Source organism: Zonotrichia albicollis, chromosome 2 (assembly GCF_047830755.1).
Source record: "Zonotrichia albicollis isolate bZonAlb1 chromosome 2, bZonAlb1.hap1, whole genome shotgun sequence".
Classification (NCBI taxonomy): Eukaryota; Metazoa; Chordata; class Aves; order Passeriformes; family Passerellidae; genus Zonotrichia; species Zonotrichia albicollis.
The window spans coordinates 26,442,097-26,462,882 of NC_133820.1; the positions used below are offsets into that span (position 1 = coordinate 26,442,097).

At 37.2% G+C, this 20,786-nt stretch overlaps 1 protein-coding gene across 8 annotated transcripts in view; it reads right to left on the reverse strand.

Moving 5' to 3' along the window:
• The window catches only part of CNKSR2 (connector enhancer of kinase suppressor of Ras 2), a 207,141-nt gene that overhangs the window by 104,905 nt on the left and 81,450 nt on the right, over positions 1 to 20,786 (reverse strand). For 5 of the 8 annotated variants that reach the window (XM_026791812.2, XM_005484349.4, XM_074534621.1 and 2 more), the window contains exons 6-8: positions 17,752 to 17,871; positions 11,260 to 11,319; positions 6,496 to 6,564 (exon numbers count right to left, since the gene is read on the reverse strand). In XM_026791812.2, the coding sequence (XP_026647613.2) occupies positions 6,496 to 6,564; positions 11,260 to 11,319; positions 17,752 to 17,871 (249 nt within the window). The remainder of the gene's footprint in view (positions 1 to 6,495; positions 6,565 to 11,259; positions 11,320 to 17,751; positions 17,872 to 20,786) is intronic. The other 3 variants (XM_074534619.1, XM_074534618.1, XM_074534620.1) reach the window with 2 other exon arrangements.

Consider the following 20,786-nt stretch of genomic DNA (forward strand, 5'->3'; position numbering starts at 1 on the left):
ATTAGGTCACAAAAACACTCTACAGAACACTGCAGTAGTTTTTAGCAAACACATCCTCAGGAGTATAGTCCTAAGTATAGCTTGTATAAAAATACTAGACTTGGATATGGACTCAGAAACGTGGCTATTGCCAGTGGTGACACTATGAAGGCCCACTAGTGACACTCAGAAAAAGTCAATTGGTGTCTGCAGAGGATTTCTTACCACAATTACACTGCTTTTAAAAGATACTTTGGTGCCTAAAAGTCAGCCCAGGTGTGTATTCCTAAACAACAGCTGCACAGAGCAATCTAAGTCCTCAACTACTGAAGAATATTTTCCCCCAAAGAAAAATAATTTAAGAACTCAGTATGAATTTTGTCTGCTGATTGTTGTCCCTGTATGTTCATATAATCACACAAGTAAAGTACCAGGGCTCAATAGCAGTAGAGTTGTCCATTCTGGGGTACAGTCAGGACAGAATAAAAGAAATCTGGTTTTGACTGAGCTGTAGGACAGCAAATGGCATTTGGTGAGCAAGACCACAATCAGCTGGCAGGGAATACCTCTAGAAATACAATGTATGGGTACTGAAGCCATGTCCCAGTCATATGTGATGAAGACCATCTCTTGTTGCACCAACTTCTTCTTGAAAGAACTTCCTGAAAGGACTTGAACAGCAACATCAGCCTTTCAGTGCCTGACTGCTCACAGCTCCATCAGTTCCACACCAATCCCACGGATGAGGTTTACCATGCCCAGCACATATTCTAGAGCACCAAACTGCAGCAGAGGGTCAGGACCAGGTGCTCTGGAGCACAGAACCAAGAGCACACTGGATGTGAGATGCCAGTGCCCAGGCTACAGGACCAAATCTGCCACAAAGTATGGATCCCTTATCCTGGTAAACTACAAAGAGTTTAGGACAGAGCCCTACGGAACTAGGTTACTTCCATAAAGACTTCCATGAACGTCTCTGGATAGCCCTATAAAGGTTATAAATGGAAATCCCACCTTTAAAACTAAATATTTTTTGTTAACATTTATCAAACTTCCATAAACAGAAAAAGTCCAAGGATTCAGGAAGTATTAAACACATGATTTGGGAGCTGTTCCTCTATCTCCTCCTCCATAGAACCCCATGCATGACAGCAATAGAAGGAAATTGAACAAAAAGCTTATTTCCATCAACTTTTATAAACTTGTTGGGGTTTTTTTTTGTTCAAGTCAAGCCTCACAAGAAAATAAAAGTACCGTTTTAAATAAAGATGTTGTGAATGGAAGCTGTATAAGGTGTCAAACACCTTATGTTAAAAGCTTAGACTGACCTGGCTGTCCCCTCCCTTCTACTGTTGATGCGTAAAGTTTTAGCTTTCAAATTTTCCAGATTCTATACTGCATTAGTACATAACTCTGACCTTCATATAAAGTGTTAGCAGGTTCTCTTTACAGTTTAGTTAGACAAAACAATCCTTTTCCAGCCAAGAACCAAGGACAGCATCACAGCTTCAGGCCCAAAAAGTAAAAACAGCAGTGAATTGAAGAGAGCAGTCTGGGAGGATGGGACTTCATAACCTGAAGCTGTAATTGGACAATTAACCCTAATATGTAAATGGATCAAAACTTACAAAAGTGCGAAAACACCTGACCCATCATCCATCTTGGGTGTAGCCTTGGCCAGGCTCTCATACTGCCCAAGGTGTGTCCTTTGAAGGCCTCTCAATAAACACCTACTTTATTCCTGTAACACTGTCTAGCCTCTGTTCCAGGTAGCTTCTCAGGGCATCATTGTTCCAGCCCACTTCCCCACTAAGCCTCTTTAGAAACACAGCCTCATTAAAAGCCAAGCTAACAAGGCCATAAATGAAATACCTGTGCTAACAAAAGCCTAGCGGGATCTGAAATAGTGAAGAAAAAACAAATATTTGCAACACAATTTTTCTACTTAGAGGTGTTTTGTTCGGTTGTCCCCCCAGAATAAGAAGCCATCTACTGCAAACTCCATTCTGAGTGCATACACTCTAGAGATTCACTTGGATCCCAAGCCCAGAATTTTTCATGAGCTGGAATTTACCATCTTCCAAAAAAGATATTCTGCAGAAGTCAAACTTTCCTCACAAATTATACAGTAAAACTTGAAAATGTGTTCTTTCATTTTCCTAAACAAAGATTTAATTTACGTTGAGTATCTAGAAAGGCATCATATCCTTAAATGCATATCCTTACAACAAGGCAAGGTATGATCTTGTAAATGTATCTGTCATGTTTCAGAGGAATTTTAGCAAAATCTCCTCTAAGTTTTTGTACTGTAAATATAAAAAGAGTTCCTGTACGTATATTACGCGGACTTGGTTTGGCACACTGGAGTTTCCACAGTAAGCAAAATGCTGTATAAAAGCTAAGTGTTATCTACTACAAGTTGCCAAGATACCAATTCCAGCTTATAGGTGTTAAATACACTAAACCTACCAGCTTCTACATGCAACAGATTGATAATTGACCATAGTCACCTATTATTTCCCCATCACCAATATTTACATAAATTCTGATGAGTTTTAGCCAACAAACACAAATTTTGGGAATCCACAACTCTATCACGTCATATCAAACATGTATTCAATCCGTAAGTCATATCATAATGGTATTCAAAGTATAGGCATACGCCAAATATGCCTCCAAAATAAAAAAAGAACAGACTGTTAATTAAAAATCCTATACCATCCTGAGTCTGTACATCCCCGTTGTCTGCTTGCAGTATTTTTTCTACTGTTTTATCACTGATAACAGCAACCAGGAAGAATATTGTGGAAAGTACTAATTCATTTAAGCAGTACTATAGCCTTCTGCACTTTTAGTTGCTTAAAGAAAGGACTATCCTGAGCCAAAATAAGCTCTTGAATTATATATGGGCAGAAACATGAGTACTGCAATGAATCAATTTGCAGTGCAAATTCTGAAATATCCAAATGAGGAAGGTGTTTTTCCTTGTTTGTTTACATTGGAAATATTTTAGACACACAGGCTTTTAGACAAGATAAAGGATGGAATTTACAGGGAAGTTTAGAAGACATTGTCTAAATCCTTTGAATCTTAAAAGAAGAGTCACAGAACCACAGAATCATTTGGGTTGGAAGGGACCTTAAAGATCACCTAGTGTCAAACCCTCTGCCATGGGCACAGACATCCCTACAAAGCTCTGTCCAACCTGGCCTTGAACATTTCCAGGGATGGGGCATCTACTGCTTCTCTGGGTAACTTTTTCCAGTCCTTTACAAGCCTCCCAGCAAAGAATTTCTTCCTAACACCGAATGTAAACTTGTCCTCTTTCAGTTTAAAGCTATTCCCCTTGGCATATCAATAAAGGCTCTCGTAAAAAGTCTCTCTCCAGCTCTCTTGCAGCCCCTTTAGTTACTGGAGGGTGCTACACAATCTCCTCAAAGCCTTTTCTTCTCTAGGCTGACAACCCCGACTCTTTCAGTCTGTTCTCACATGAGAGGTGTTCCAGCCCTGGGATCATCTTTGTGATGTCCTCTGGACTTGATCTAACAGGTCCATGACTTTCTCATATAGGAGGGAGTTATAACCTTAGTTACAGAGCTACTGAAGAACAGATCTGTCCTGTAAAGCAAAACTGACACAGAAGACCCACATAGCTATTCAACCTCAAGAAATCACTATTTAAAGGACAATTTTCTGAACATTAACTTTTCACTGACTTTAAGCCTAATATTTTTTTTTATTTAGAAGATTCCAATAGTCCAAACATCCTGCCAGCAACAAGTGGAATAATCCCGTTATGCATGTTTTATATTGAACACAAACAATCAAAATAATCACTTTAAATTCTTTGATTTCACTGCCAAATGATATACTACAAAGATTAAGCATCACTAAAAGCAGAGGCTGTCAATAGATAACTTAAAACTATTTGACCAGTATTAGGACATGCATAATGATAAATCAGTCTAAATCACTTAATCATTCTCCTACTTTGTCATGCTGCTTATTTGAAAGACAGTGGACTTTCTGAAAAAGCAGCCTTTTCATAGTTATTACAATATGACCCTTATAAAAAGTATTATCTAACAAGTTGGATTTTTAAACCAATTGTATGGAACTTCTCTTCCTCATATTTGTATTTGCTCTCTGAAATATAAAGTACACAAGACAGACATTAATTTCAATTTGACAGATAAATACACTGAAATAACTGAAGAAAATTTTTTCAAAAGGGGACTATAACTCTAAAAGACATTAAAGTTAATTTTTGTTTTTTACATTTTGAGTCCTCATCTACAAGACATGAGCTTAATAACAGCTACATGTGAATAACACTTCCTTATAGCCTCAGAATTAGATATTTTTAAAAATAAGATATTTAAAAAAATTAATCAGTTATTTCTATGGTAAGTACTAGTGATATAAGTATTATGAGTTACATATGATATGTATGATATGTACATATGATATATATGATAAGTTACAGGGAGCAAGTTGTCCTGTATCTGCTGCTGGTGAGTAGTACATCAAGTGTGAAAAAATCAATAACCAGTAGAACCAAAATATACTATTTTCAGAATTATTTATCTCCTGAGCAAGAGTCAGTGTAAGGAATAATACCTCTTCCCAGAAAAATAGATTTCTAGAACTGGACAGTAAATTCCTCATGACAGGGGCTGGAGTACAAAAGGATTTTCTTAGATTCTTATCAAATTCTGCAGAATCTACAGAAAAAAATAAATATTTGGGCTTTATAAAATAGAAGAGTGAATGCAGTGTAGTTTTGCAAAGGTAACATGAGAGGCACTATCAGATTTCTAAGAAAATCCTAGTTGACTTTCACTGTGGAAAATTAACACTAGAACACAAGAAAATTATTTGTATACATTGTTTACAATATCAACGATGATAACTATTTCAATTATATTGTTGATACAACAAAGAAAAGCAAAGTAAATGTGTGGTTTAGTCTATTGCTATATATTTTCACCATTTAAACTAAGTTTGTCTCAGCTCTCTATGGTCCCTTCTACCTAAAAGTACAATTATTTCTCTCTGTGCCTCTGAAAATACTTCACTTATACAAAAGCCAAGACACTCAAATCCTACATTAAATATTCCATCCATGTAGGTAAGAAAGCTTATCTTAAGGATAGTCAAAACATTACTGGTAGTGTTAGGGTTAAGAATCTGATCTTTCCATCAAATAAATGCAGTGTAGATGTGCTAAGAAAACTAGAATAAATACCTAGCCAACTGGAAATTTTCAAGTTAACAAGGCAACTTTACAGCACCATCAGAAATTTTTGGGAAAAACAGCTAGCTACTACTGAATGTTTAATGATGTGCTTCTTCAGATGTGTATACATTTTAATAGCCAAAATAGTAATGCTCTAAAATGTTTTTCAAATTAAATTGATGTCATAACCTCCCTCAGTGCAGAACACCAGAGAAATGAGTCATCAACTGTACATGAAAACTAATCATAGGATACAACACTTAGAAAGAAGCTGTATGGCCAAAACAATATTAGAATTCGCCGACCTGCTTGGATTTATCAAATTACATTGCATAGCTCCAAAGATAGCTTCTCATCTCTTAAGGTCCACATATGTATAGTTTATTTGATTTCAGACTTAACTGGAAGGTATAGTGAAATATTACCCTAATCTGTGCAGAGGAGCTGTCGTGATGTACAATGGCCTAAAGCTGGAAGTGGAGTCCCATGAGGAATGACAAAACACAACTTTTAACAAATGGCTGCTTCACTAATACCATATATTGAATTTCACTACTCTCAAGAAACTTCATCCTTTGGAAAAAGAATAGTTACCTCCTATATTGTAAGTCCACGTTTTCTCTCAGAAAGCCTTACCTCAGAAAAGGTAAATTAATTTTAACAGTTCACTAATCCTAAATAAAATCACCAGGCACTAACAAGTATCTGTTCCCACAAAGGGCAATTTGCGTAGTATTAGTTTTCTTGACTATCATATCTGAAAGGTCTGTTTAATTTTAAATTCCAAGTTTAAAACTTCTCTTTACATTAGGTCAACCACCCTATGTACCCCTATGGGAATTTCACATGCTTGTCTTCTTAAAAATCACATTCTACACCTTCCAGTGTATTTGAAAAGTAGTAAGTTTTCCAGCCTCCAAGAAGCATTTTTGATGTGAAACCCATATGGGCACAGTATTTCCAACCCCTTGCATCCATTCCACCCAAAATTTCCATTACACTTAAACCAACTTGTGCATGGGCAAGCAGAAAACAGCCTAAGAGATCTCCCAAGCCATAGATATTTAGCCTAACTTGGTATCTCCAGTAATGCTCAGATGATCAGTGTTTAGCTAAAGACTTAAGAACTATGTGGTTTCAAAAGAGAAAAGGAAAACTTAGATGTTAGAAGAATTAATGATTTATAAAAATACATTTTTCTATACAATTCTTCTCTCCACATGCTATGTGCCCCAACACCTCTATCTCCAATTGACACAGAACATAGTTATACATACCACAGTTTGGTGGTTAACTTGAATCACTTCATCCCCAGCATGGATTTTCTTGCACCGATCTGCAGGTGACTGAATTTAAAATAAAAGAGATGATCAAGAATACAGGTCTTACCGGTCATCATCTCTCTTTCAGCAGTATGATTGCTAAGCTATGTAAATCAGGTTAGATTGATAGACATTCTACTGTGAAATAAAAAATTAAAGAAATATTTAATAAATCAGTTTTTTCTTTTGGGAGAAAAATGATATGCACTATTCTACACAACAAAATCACATGTTAAGAAAGGTATGAATATATGATAACTGAGTCCTAAGGATTTCTTCTAAATTTCATCCTGCCAAAAGGATGCTTTCATCTGCTGGACATATCTTAAGCCTCAAAACTCAATCTCTGGCTGACTTTTGAACCTATCAAGACTAGCTGACAATTCTTGATAAACAAATTTCATAAAATTGTCTTTTTATTCTACAACATTTCAATATGTTGCAGGGAGCTGTAGTAAATTACTGTTCTGGAAAGAGTGCACAAGAAGAGAAGATTGGGTTAGGCACAATCTAGGAAGAGCAAGTAAGTTAATGGTAACTGTGGTTTTGAAAAACTATCAGGGTCAAAGAAATGTAACCACCATCAGAATCCTACAGTGATCACACTTTCAAAAAAGCAAAGTTGTTTTGTACTTTGCTTTTGCCTCAAAAAAATTCTCAGCGAGAACAGCAACAAAAAATCAAATAAAAATAAAAACCACAACAAAAACTGCCTCTTTCATTAAAATGAAAGCCCCGCAAACATTCCCTTCTCTCTTTACAGTAGACCAATTGTTTTCTGAGGGGAATAGTTCTAAGTTCAAAGGAAAATAAATTCCTTCAGTTTTTCAGAGCCACACTTTAATTCTTCTCACAATACTGTGGCTGCCAGAAGGCACTTAATTGACTCCACAGTAGAAGGTGAGACTGACAGTTTGAAAAAAGAACCCAAAGGAAACATGTTGCTCAGGAGCAGATTAAAAAAAAAAACTGCTATAAATTTTATTTTCAGGAGTGAAATTAATTTAATTTTCAGGTGAGATAAGAGGTCATCTAAATAAAATGCTCCACATCTGAAATGTGGACTTTTTGTAATAACCTATGTAGTGCACCCCCATTCAAAACATACATCCCACAGCTAAACCATGACTTTCTAGTTCAATTGCACACAATTCACAGCCTATGCTAAAGACAGTGTACAAATGAAAGATATCCAAGAGACACGAAAGCCTGAAAGAAGGGTCACTCATGACTCATTCCTAGCAGACATTGCACAGAACATCCTAAATCAAACTGGGCTGGTAATATCATTTTACTTTATATAAAGAACACCAGCCTTGATATTTTGGCACTATTTAAGCAATAAAGGTATTGGCTGAGTAACCTGGGGAAAAATTTTAACAGTGGTGATTATGTCCTAATAATCTGTCTTCTGTCTGCCATTTTACTACTCACACTCATTCATACCTCTAAAATCTTTATAAATCTCCTATGCAATATAGCTATTTTAGCTCAGATGTAGTTACATCTAAGACTTTTAAAATGCAAATGCAAGTGAATTCTGGGTCATTACTCTTGACCTCTTCAGGACAGATTATGATACATCCTTTGCTTTACAGTGTCTTCAGCATTTGCAGCTTAAATCTTGAAAAAACAGGTCAAGTTTGCCAAGACATTAAAACATGGTCTGAGAATCTTCAAACTGGAAAAGTCTATGTTAAAAAATGCTTCATTGCAATTATGCCTCAAATACAAAGTGAGGTAAAAAAAAAACCCAAAAACTTAAAAATGTCAAGGCTGTGGTCTTATGAAGGGGTTTTAACACCTGTTCCTTATTGCTTTTACCTCTCCAGTAAAAGAGACATTGCTGGTAAAACAGTATCTTTTATCATGGCTATTTAAGGAAAACAGAGGAGAATCAATAAGGTCTTTCCTTTTTAGATGTATATGCTGATCATTAAGCACAGAATCCACTCATGAAGTCCTACTAGGAGGAACAAAGTGAGCCACACCACAACTGCATCCTCATTAGCTGGTAAATCAGTTCAACAGGGAGTTGAAGAGATGGAAGCACCTGCCACTGAGGCTCACACATCAGTAACTAAAAGCTATCCAGAATGTGCTTGGATTTATGCTTTAGAATAGATTTAGTTTTGCCCTTTAGGCCAAATGCCTTTTTTCCTATTTCCCTGGTAGACCCACACTGTCTGAAAGTCCAGTTTAGAGGCCCTGGAGCACAACGGCTGCATGCCCACAGTGGAGATTTTGGTAGTATTTCTTCTGAAAATCTCTCTTCCCTGTGATCTAAGGGCACAGTGCAAAGCAAACCAGACCACAGTAAGTACTGATACCGGGAGCTCTCCCTCCAAAGCCACATTCCTGCTGGAGATGCACTGCATGCTATTACTTTACCAAAATGCTCTTTTTTATTGGAAAACCAAAGGACAAAATGGTCTTATTTGAAGGACACATTCAGTTTGTGAATTGAAAGAATCTCTCCAATATGGTCTAGATGGGCTACTCAACAAGGAACCTAAAATCTTTCATTAGACCAAAACACCCTTTAGACTGCTATTTCCAAACAAAAGACAGAAGACAGGAAAGATGAGCTTGCTCTAAGGCTACAGAGCCACCAGAGAGAAGTCCTTACAGGGCAGTGACTTGTAAGGAACACTGCTCTCTCTCAGTCCAAGCTTCAGAGCTCAGTTGCTTTGATCTGCAGGGCTGATATACTGGAGAAGATGAGTTTTAATGCCAAACAGTAAGATCCAAACTCTAATGCGCTTTGCAGCTGTACATCAAGCACCTCAAAGGCCAGACAGAAAAAGCAGAACTGTCATTACAAAACTACTCTTACATTAATGTGGAGAGCACTACCATGATGTTGTGTTTCATACAGACACGTTCCTCTCCATGATCATTCAGACAACTGTGTCACTGTCTCACTTGGAAGAGAAGACTTGGAAATTAAAAGGACACAATTTTTTGTTGAAATGCAAGAGAATTCGGATTCAAACTGTACTGCAAAGAGTAAATGTGTTGAGACCAGCAGGTCAGATCACATGTGCACCATTGTGATCTTATTCTGGACATGCTGCTTAGATCTTTCTCCTCCCATCTACCAAAATCAAAACTCTGTGTGCTTTTGTGTGTGTGTGTGTGTGCACACGTGTGTTAAAGAAAGCAGCTAGAAACTGTGTTCTTAGAAGGATGTCTCCTGCTTTTTTCTCTCAAGCACTACTCATTTTCACAACTGCTTTAACACAGAGCAGTTTTTTCCCTTGATAACAGAGTGCAGTTTCTTGGTCTGTGAGCACCTCCAGGGTGTCACAGTGAGTGAAAGAGTCAGTAACAACAGCAGAAGAGTCATCATGACTGAAGCTTCCTGACATAGCTTTAAATTATATCCATGAATCACAAAAGATAAGGGTTTTGAGGGAATGCATTAGGATTTTATTTTTATCTTTGCCCCTGGGAAATTAAATCCATTAGCAAGTTATGGAAAGAAATTGTTCCCTCTTTAATTTGAGAGACTCAACAGTAAAAATTTTTCTTTATGTCATATATTTTCTAGATTAAGTTCAACTGTAGTTCTGTTTGGTTTGTTTAGTTTTGCTAATTTCACTAATCATGTCTACAGCTGTAGGCCTGACACTAGACTTTTTATTTTCTTTGAAATTCCTTTTTTTTTTAAATTCCAATACAGATCTCATTCACACAAATTCTACAAGCATTATCTATTGGTTATGACCCATGGATATTCTGCCCACAGCAGAAAACAGACAGGAAAAAGGCTATCAGATTGCAGCTCCTATTAAAGGATGAAAATATTATTCCTATTTTATTGAGATGTTAACAGAACCTCACTGCAGATCAGATGCAGCAGCTATAAATGTCATGTAGGTAGTTTGCACATCCCACAGGATGACACAGTAGCATGATAAAACAAACATTTCTGACAGCTTCATTTTAAGAAAATGCCATCAAAATCTTTCAAAGGAATTTACTAAACCACTATGGAACAGTTCAGTGTTGTTTAGTGATTGTTCCACATTAATTGAAGACCAGGGATAGAAGTATATTCCTCCAAAATTATAATTTTTCTCAGCTCCTAACAGACAGCCAGTTCCCTAAATATAGTGTACAAGGGAAGGAGGTTGTATTTCAAAGGCTTTTGAAAAGTATTCTGTCATGTTTTACTTGCTCTTTAATGCCTTCAGTGAGAATTAGTACATGGTAATAAGTGTTCCTTTCCATAGGCATTACTCAGAAGTTCATGCAGAAATACATGGTTATTTGTCAATGTGAAGGGATGTCCATTTCCATGCACTCATTTCTTTTAAAATGAAGCTTGATAGATGGAAAATATAGAAGCTGTTTGTCTAATACTGCAGCAAACTTCAGCATAACAGTCTACATATAATATAGACATTTATCTTTTATTCACAGAGCAAAGTAACTCCAAGACAGCAGCTTCCTGTCTGGATCAAATAGAGCATTTTAGGTGTCTTGCAAGAACACATCAAGACTGGTTCTCTTGGTCCTTAACTGGGAACAACTCTTTCAATTCTGAGGTAAACAAGCACAAGCATCTCTGCTGTCCAACATGCCATTGGTTCTTAACAGCCAACCAGCACAAGTTTGCAAGCAAAATGTAGTTTACGGGAAAGGGAAAGCATTAACCACAGGAAAGGTCAGAAAGGCTTCCAGGTCTGAACATACAGTATTAACAATACTTACATTTTCTGTTGTTCCAGTAATTACATGAAGACCATCATATGTTGACTTAATGTACATACCCTAAGAAAAAGACATTATGGGAAAGAATTTTTAAAGTGTTTCACAAACCATCACCATCCAAACAAAACTTGCATATCTCTTAAAGAATCGCTCTTTTCTTTTTGTTTTCTTTAAGACATGTGGACTTTATTGCATGCCATGAGGAATTTGTCTCTGCACAAGAAAGTGGTTTTTTATACACTTCAAGAACAGCCCAAATCATTTTGGCCCTAATTAGCAATAGAAAACTAAAATGCTTATCACAGCTATGTCCATAAATAGTTCCCAGTATTTTTAAACACACTTCTTCAACTACAAATTGAACAATGGCTTCCCAAAATCCCCAGAACTACAAATTGCCTTAGTATGATCAATATGTCTGTTTTGTTTTGAAAACTACATTGAGTTGTAAAACATCTGGAGTCTTCAGTAGGCAACACTGCAAACACAACTTTCAAGCCAGTGCTTGGAATTCTGCCTGTAAAGTGGCTGTAAGACCTTCTCAATAGCCTCACTCATCCCAATGAACACTTCAGTTATAAAACTCAATGATGGAAAATTCAACATCAGCTTTCTCAGCTACCTCACTTCTTTCCAAAAAATATGAAAAAGGAGAGACAGCCTGTGAACAGACAGAAGTTCCCGCATGGATAGTCCAAGTCAGCATCTCAAATATGCCTTTCCACCAAGCCTCAATTCAAACATTTTAACATCTACTATGACACTGAGAGAAGGAAAAAGGAGAGGTAATTGGCACATTCTGAGCATTCAATAATTTCTGAGAAATTTCCTTTCCCACAGCCACTTTACAGAAAGCAGGTAAACATTGAGTGCCTGAGTAAACATCCTCTCCGTAACATACTCTTTCGCATTTCCGTCCGAGTGCCACAGAGAAGTCTGTCCCTAGCTGAGGAGCCCAGTGCACTCCCTGGTGAGCAAGGATGGTAAAGAGGCAAAGAAGACAAATCGAGTTGGACTAACCCACATTGGGACCAGAACTGGCACACATTTTGGTAGCAGATATGAGCAAGTACACCTAAATTAACAAAGTAGATAATATCCCCAGTAAAACAAGCCAGGGGCCTCCTGAGTTTCTCTGGATAGGAGCTCAAAAGTGAACTCCTATTTTGTTCTGCACAATTACATGTGTTAATCACATCAAACCCAGTTATTGTGTTCAGCTGCCACAGCTAGAAGGTAAAATAATCCAGAACCTACTAATTAATACATGGTCAGAAACCCCCGACATCATCCTTCAACTTCCAGCACCTCTATGAACCTTCAGCAATTTGTCCATTGATTGGCTCCATCACACAGCTTTTGCTTAACTCAAATGTAGAATGGTTTTTTCATACATTTATCCTCACAACACCCCTGTGAGGTAGGGAAACACCAATAATATACACACATCTTAACACTCACACAGATATCTTACAGGAAGCATAATGAGCCACACAAGAGGGTGAAATATGTTGGTATCTGTTCCTTGGTACACACACCTACCCTCAAACCACCACTAATGGGGACCTCAATCCCTCTCAGGATCCCCACCTAAGTCACTGGGCCACACACCCTGCAACATGGCAAGAGCTAAAACCACAGTGACCACGGCGACAGGAACTTGGAGTCAGGTTCCCAAACAGAGCAATTTCTAAAGAAAGCCACATCTTTATTTTTATGCACAGTGAGTTACTGCTTTCAACCTTGAACATCAGGGTGAAAGCCAAGGGAAAAGTCTCACACTTTACGGTTACACAGTCTTTAGTTTTGTGCAAAGCATTGCTCCAAAAGATAGTAAATTCATCCAAGTGCCCTACCATTCCAGAGGACAATTCACATCCAATCTAGTCTTTTTAATAAATTTAAAAGACTTTGAAAATGCAAAAGAGGAGAAAGAACTTTGGCAAAATGTTCTTTAAAGGCTAGGATCAAGATTTTGCACACATTAAAAAATAGAGGGAAGAAGGAAGCTGAAAAATTTCCACCCTAGATTGCATTTATTCCACAAGAGCAAAATTAATGTTATATTTGTACCATGTCACATTAATTTTACAAGAGCCAACATAATTCTTGATATAAGGCAGCTTTTACATGAGGAGAGGTAACATTTTGCAACACAAAAATAAGCCCTTTTCACCCATGTTTCTTCACTCCTTGTTTTAAGTGAACAATATATGGGAAATGGTACAGAGAAGAGAAAAGAACATTTCTGGCTTACAATTGTTTGATCTGGAATGGAAATAAGAATACCACAGACATCTGCAGGTTTTCTTTTCTCTGCCTCCTTGCAGCTGCACAATATCAATAATACTTTTAGCAATCAAGAATACATGGGAGATCAGTGTGTACTCTGTCCATTTGCACTGAAATAAACTGGTAGATACAGTCTTAGATACTCAAAGATAAGTCCCTAAGAATTTACAAGAATCAGTTACACCAGATAAAAGCAAAGATAATTCCTGCTATTAAAATCTAGTAATCAGGAATAAATGTATGCCTAGATTAAAAAATGAGTAACTCATGCCTAATTACATGAGAGATTGTCCTGATCAGTTATGGGTAGAGCTCTAATTTCAAACAAATCATTACACTTTATCTTGGTGATGAAGGTTTAGAAAAGAGACCTTTTGTGCCTTTTTTTTTCTTTTTTCCCCCCTTTCTTAGCTTTTGTTTATGTTTTTTCAGAATGTGATATATTTATAACATATTTATCAATATTTATGCAATGCTGGATGGAAAAAGAAAGAAGATACTAATTTCATTTTATCACACATGTAACTGAATTTTTTACTTTGACTCGACTTTCATGGAGCCCTCCAAAGTCGCACGTGCCTCTTTAACCCCAAACAACTGTTCCTAACTCTTTCCCAGCTCTTCCAGTATTTCAAACTAAAATATTCAGGAGAAATATCAGAAACAGTAGTGCACTGGAATCCTGGAAAGAGAGTAGGCAGTACACTTAAATCAGTTGCCACACCCTGCTGTGTCAATGACTTGTACTTTATGAGCAATTTTTTACATTACAGCTTTCTTTTGTGTTTGCTTCAGCAGGCAAAAAGGAACCCCATATTCTGATGAATTTACCTTTGCATTTCTGAACCCCTGAGATCACATCACACTTACCTGGGATTAAAATGATTATATGAACAGGAAACAACTGAAAGTCAAGATTAACCTTTGCTACAGATCTCTGATATTCTTTTCTATATTAAAAATATAGTATGAAGCGACTGTTGCAGAAAAACTGCCCAAGAAAAACCTGGTTTTCTGCTTTTTGTCTAAATAGATTCACGGTTTTCAGTCAAGCAATGACGTTCTTAAGTCTGTTTCATGGTAAAACATACTACCTAACCTAGTCAGTTTGGTTTCTTTGTATATGAACAATGTAAAAACATACAAAATTAAATTCTCTTACTTATACAGATAAAACAACTTGCAAATCCGTAAAGGAAAAAATAGAAAAAAAGAAAGGATTACACATGGGAGCATGTTGGTGATTGCAAAGTTGACCACATTAATCCATTTTAAGGCTTTTTAATTAAGTTCCTATCATGAACTCTTCACCCTTACTGCACAGCCACTGCAGGCTATATCTCTTTCCCCAGCAGCACTCACTAAAGAACATGAATGCAGTCAGTCACAAGACATAAGGATAGAGGGGGGAAAAAAATGGGAAAAAAAAAAATAAAAACACACCCAAACAACAAAATTAATACCAAACCCCACCCACAACATTGCTTTAACCAGTACACAAAAGGTTCTCTACATCACACCCTAACAGCTTTTTCTGCTTGCCAGGATTAGTGGCTTGAAAGGTTATTTAGTCAGAGATGTTAGCTAGTTTTAGTATCTATGAGACATGGTAACACATTTACTTGATCCTTTTTCATTCAGGTATTAGTCTGAAAATTTACATTTACCTCTGACAAATACTTACGTTTTCACACGAAAAGACCAAACACAGTGAAGGAACTATTTGTGCTGATTAAAATATCCTGATCATGCCAATCTTCTTTAATTGTAAAAGCTTCAAGCATTTTCTTAACTCCATCATATATTTACCATGAGTTTAGGGAAACAGCATTGTTTTCCAATTGTTTCAACACCAACAGCATTGTTTCCAATGCTTTTAACTTCCTTCTCATGTCCTTTGCTTTTTCTCTCCCAGATTAACTTCTTAGCTATTGAATTTGAGATGGTAGATGTTCTGTTTATGATAGGTGACAAAAAAAATCTTCCCAGTTAGCAGTCATCCTTGCCTTTTTTCTTCTGCCTGAAGTCCTTCTGTTTTTATACAACATTTTATTTGGTGATTGGTAAAGCCAGCACAGAACTGTAATGTGGGTCAAAAATCTGGAAACAGGAAAATTGACAATAAACCATTTTTCCAGATCCATCATTGCACAAATCCTGGAAGAAGGTCCAGAAATGATTGAGCTTCACATTCATCCCAGCATTTCTGATGTGCAAAGAATATTCACAACTCCAAACTCCACCACCAGTTCTTAAACTGACACCCTCAGCACTCAGTGGGGCAGGCACTAGTTTACAAAGCAAACAGAAGCCCAAGAGCACATAAATCACCAGGAAGCACATGCCACAGGTGGTCTGTTGGCCAGACTGGCGCGGCTCCGAAGGGAAGGGGACGATTTTCACTCTCCCGGCGTGAATCCACATCCTTGGTGCCTGCTCTGGAGAGCTCACAATCTACAGGAGAGGCACAAGGCCCAGGCAACACAATAGTGGCACACAGGCAAGGATGAGGGGAAAAAAAACATGACTGTCAAAATGGCATTGTATCCTTCTAAAGCTTGTATACTGCATGGTTGCTATTTTCCTTTTTTAAAAAATAACATATAATTATTTTTTTAGACAATGACATCAAGACTCTGCTAAATTGGTTGACAAATACATAAAAAGGAAAAAACCCTGCCTTGAAGAGCTTCCAGTTTAAACAGACAAGACAGACAGAGGGTGTAAAACAGAGGCACAGAGAGGGAAAGAGATTCTCTCATCAGCTACCCAGCAGGAACAGATCTCTGAAACACACTCTTAGTTACAAAAATACCATTCAACATTTCTTGGTCCCTGGGAGTTCATACCAACCTATACAAAGACTTAAATGAAGGGGAAAAAAAAAACCAGCCACAAGACAAAGGAAAAAAAAATTCAAGTTCAGATAAAAATGGACAGCACTCAAAAAAGGATGACCAAGAGAAAGAGGAAGATTTTCTCATTACAATAGAAGAAAGTGTTTCAAAAGGCTGACTGCAGTGGTTCAAAAGGTTGACTACAGGGGAAAGGAAGGGAAAGAGAGGGAACAGAGAATCCATGAGAAGCTGAAATCCTGAAGGACAAGTTTAAAATGGATTCAGAGATAAAAAAGAAAGCCAGAAGAGGAAGGGAAAACAAACTGCAGACTAAAAGGATGGGGCCATATTTACTCATCCAAGCTTTTGAGGTTTTTCTCATATTTCAATTGCAATTTTCCAAAAGAATGGAAAATTAATTTAGTGTACAATTGCTGAAAATAACTTGGCATACCAACTTTGCCAAGAAAAACAAATCAACCCAAAACCCAGCAACAACCAACCACCCAAAAACCAAAATGTTCTCCAAAACTGCAACAACCAGACAACTTCAAAAACCTGCTGTAAAGAGTATGACAGTCTTCCTTCAAGACTTTTCAAGAGTATAGAACGAGAATAAGCTTGGGCAGAAATTGCAAAAGCTATTTCTCTAGACAAAAAAAAATTAACTGTATTCTGAACATTTTTTCTACCTCCAAACGTTATGGGAACAGATATTATTAAAGATGTAAAGTCATACATCTGGAATTGTTACCAGTGTTGGTTTTTTCCATGCAGCAGGTGTTGGATACTTGAGTAAACAAGAGATCAATGGTCAGCTCTTGAACAAAAAACACAGGATGGCTGCATTAAGAGCCTTCACAAGCACATGATTAAGAATGCAGAATTCTTGCAGTAAAATTCGATGAGTTACTTATCAGCAGTGCTATGAAGCCCTGGAATAACTTATAAAATAGCTTTGTATCCCTGAGATACTATGAAGCATTTTCCAGAATCTGACAGGTTTTGTGCTTAAGCCCACGCAAACTTCTTGGTTGAGTTGATCTCAGTAATTTAAGTCCCTTCTGACTTCAAGATCCTAGAACAATCTGAACCATTTTTCAGAAGCTGGTATAAATGGCAAGAATTTCTTACTCATTTCTCCCTGTTCACTAAACTCCGCATATTTCAGTCAGCTTTACAAAATCCCTTCTTGTTAGCCCAGCTGCATGAGAAACCAAACTAGCAAAACAAATCAAACTGTTTTCAAACTTTAAAATAGAAAAGGCTAAAATGTCCTATTTATTTTCATATATACAACTTATTTTAAAACCATCACTTTCTCATCCTGGATGATGGGTTTGATTAACTGCGTACTTCTTACCAGCCCTTCACTTGGCTTGATGTTTGTAAGCTGGATCACCTCGAGATGGGCAGACTGGGAAACCAGTGGATCAGAAGAGAGTGAGATAATGTGATCACAGACTCCAGAGAGAGTTTTACACTAGGAAAGAAAAAAGAAAATAAAAAGTCACAATAAGCAGACCACTGCTAACTATTTGAATGTCAATATACAGTTGAAATCGCCATGTTTCTCAAGTGCATACAAGGCAGAGGGGGAAAGACCTCAGGCAGCAATACAACATGAAATACATAATCTGTGATGACCCTGAACTAACAGCACCAGACCAGGGAAGAACAGGATGCCAATGCTTTTGTATCTGAGCAGAGACAAAGAGGGACTCCCATGCACTCTCAGGGATAGAAGCCCCGCTCAGGCTCACAGGGAATGTGTGGTGAGACCCAGCTCCCACCCCATCCACATCTTGAGCAAGCCCAGTAAGTGTCTCAAAGCCCACTAATTTCCATTGAATGTGCAGCTGTTCAGCACAGATGAAAATCAGGCTCTTGATGATGACAGGTAACTCCCATTAACTCTGAAGCTCTATACTAATAAAACATGCTAATTGTCCTTGGACTGCGTTTCCCATGTTCTACAGCTGCCACACATGATTTACTGTTGCAGACATGAAGATTACAATAAAGCACCACTTCACAATGGGATAACTCTTAAACCAGATATAGTTGGCAGTGTCTGCAGCAAGACAGAAATAAAAAATCTAAAAAGGCTGAAACTGTGAACTTGGTACTGTTATCTCCTGATTTCTCACTCCCTGAACAACCTCTTCTAAGAAGCAGGAAAGCTGTGAGGCTTTCCTATCATTCTCTGTAAGAAAGTGATTTTTGAGAGTTTCAATGTTTTCTAGGAAGCCCCCTTTCAGCAACTTTAAATGATTTCCCTATTCAGATTTCCAATCCATCTTCTGTCAGCAAATTCAGGGATTAGGAGATTCTTCTGGTCCCAAAACTGTGGGCATCTCCAAAAGCAATTAAGAAGCAGCTTAACTCCTCTGAAATTCCAAAGATGAAAGCTAACCAGTCTTCTCAAATGACTGAAACACAACTGCACACAACAGTTGTTCCAATCAATCTTTCAAGATCCCAAAGTACAGTTCTTACAGTAAAAACATCTGCAACAATGCTATGGAAACGTGATGTAAAACCAGATATAACCTCCTGCCAAATCACCATTATAATTTCAAATTGTAAACTACAAATACCTTATGTAAAAAGGAAAATTTTTAAAAAGCGATTAAAATCAAACAAACAAACCATCAAAAAACCAAAGAAACAAAAGGAAAAAAAAAAAAAACCAAAGAAAAAACCAAACAAAACCCCACAAAAAAATCAAACAAAAAACACCCAAAAAACTTTAACCGATGACAGTGACATCTTAATCCTGTTACAGATCAGTACAGTCTTTTCCTCCTTAAACGTTTTAGATGAAAGTTTAGGCTTATGTAAAAATTACTTCTTTTATTGAGCAATAATGTTTCAGGGTGAATAAGCATATCAGAATCAAATGGAAAATGTAACAAAATTTATAATACCAACATGACCTTCTTCCAGAAAAAATACTACTTTCAACCACAGTCACATACACCACCCTTCTACTTTTTCATGATGGAGAATCATTACTGAACAGTAGACAGCAAGAAATATATAAAATGAGGTTAAGAATGGTTTGTGCTTCACCTGAACTACAAAAAAAGTGAAAAAGAGAACTTTATTGAAATTTGGGCTTCTTTAATGGCTTTCGGACACATGAAAACGGCTTTGAGCAGACATTTTTAAAAGGTAAAATTATAATAAATTACATAATAAAAATGAAAGCTTAGATTTGTGTTAATTTGTGTTTTTAAATACAGTGTTGGCATGTTATTTCTACTTCCATCTTGGAACTGCACTGACAATTATTGAAAAATTGCTTAAAAAATTACAGAGCACTCAGCTATTTCTGCAAAGTGAAGAGACTCACATCATAAATTATTCTCTGCAGATGAAAATGGAGTTTTTCTTTTTCATATCTGTTTAGACTTGTATTCATCCACCTATTCTTCCTAATAATCTCCTCTAAACCCATTAAATGTATGGAGTTATTAGCAATTTCAGAAAAGCTTCTATTTATAGTGAATTAATTTTTTTCTCCAATTTTCAACTGTTGCATTGCAGAGAGATGCCAAAATGCACAGAAAAGGAGTGTTCCTACCACCTAAGACAAGGTGTGGCATTTCACAGATGTGGCTCCTCATTAAAGAACACGCTCCTAGCTGCCTTGACAGACGATGGGGAAAGGAGAGGAGCTGGGCAAGTCCAGGATGTGGCATGGAGCTGAAGCCTAAGCTGAGATACATTAAATAGTCCTGTGGAGCAGCTGCACCTCTGCCCCCCATGAGAGGGGTTCAGGCAGTCTACACAGCAATGCCTATGGGGATCAGCATTCCAGTACAGTTAATTGGTTGCAATCATAAAAAAAGATGGTGTGAATATTCCTCAAGAGGAGTTCTGGGAATATTAGGTGCCAAAATCACCAAGCTGCTAGGATAAAAAAATCTGCCATATGCTTCAATGTATTTCTAAAAGACTATTGCTTTTTGGGTCTCACAGCGTCCTTATATATTCCCACTGCAGTCCAACATTAATTAATTATGGGGATAATGCAGCACATTATCCCTATAAACTACTATACATTTAAATATTTTCATTAAATATTCCTTGGTTAAAGAGCTGAACTATAAGTAGGATCAGGTATCTTTGGTGTATGTTTCAGTCTCAAGCTGCTCTGAGTGAAATACAGTTTGGATATTAGGAAAAGGTTTTTTACAGAAAGGGTGATAAAGTAGTGGAATGGCCTGCCTGGGGAGGTGGTGGAGTCACCATCCCTGGAAGTGTTAAAAAAAAGAAAGACTGGATATGGCACTCAGTGTCATGGTTTAGTTGAAGTATTAGGGCTGGGTTGGACTCAATGATCTTTAAGGTCTCTTCCAACCTAGTAATTCTGTGAATACTGTGAAGAGA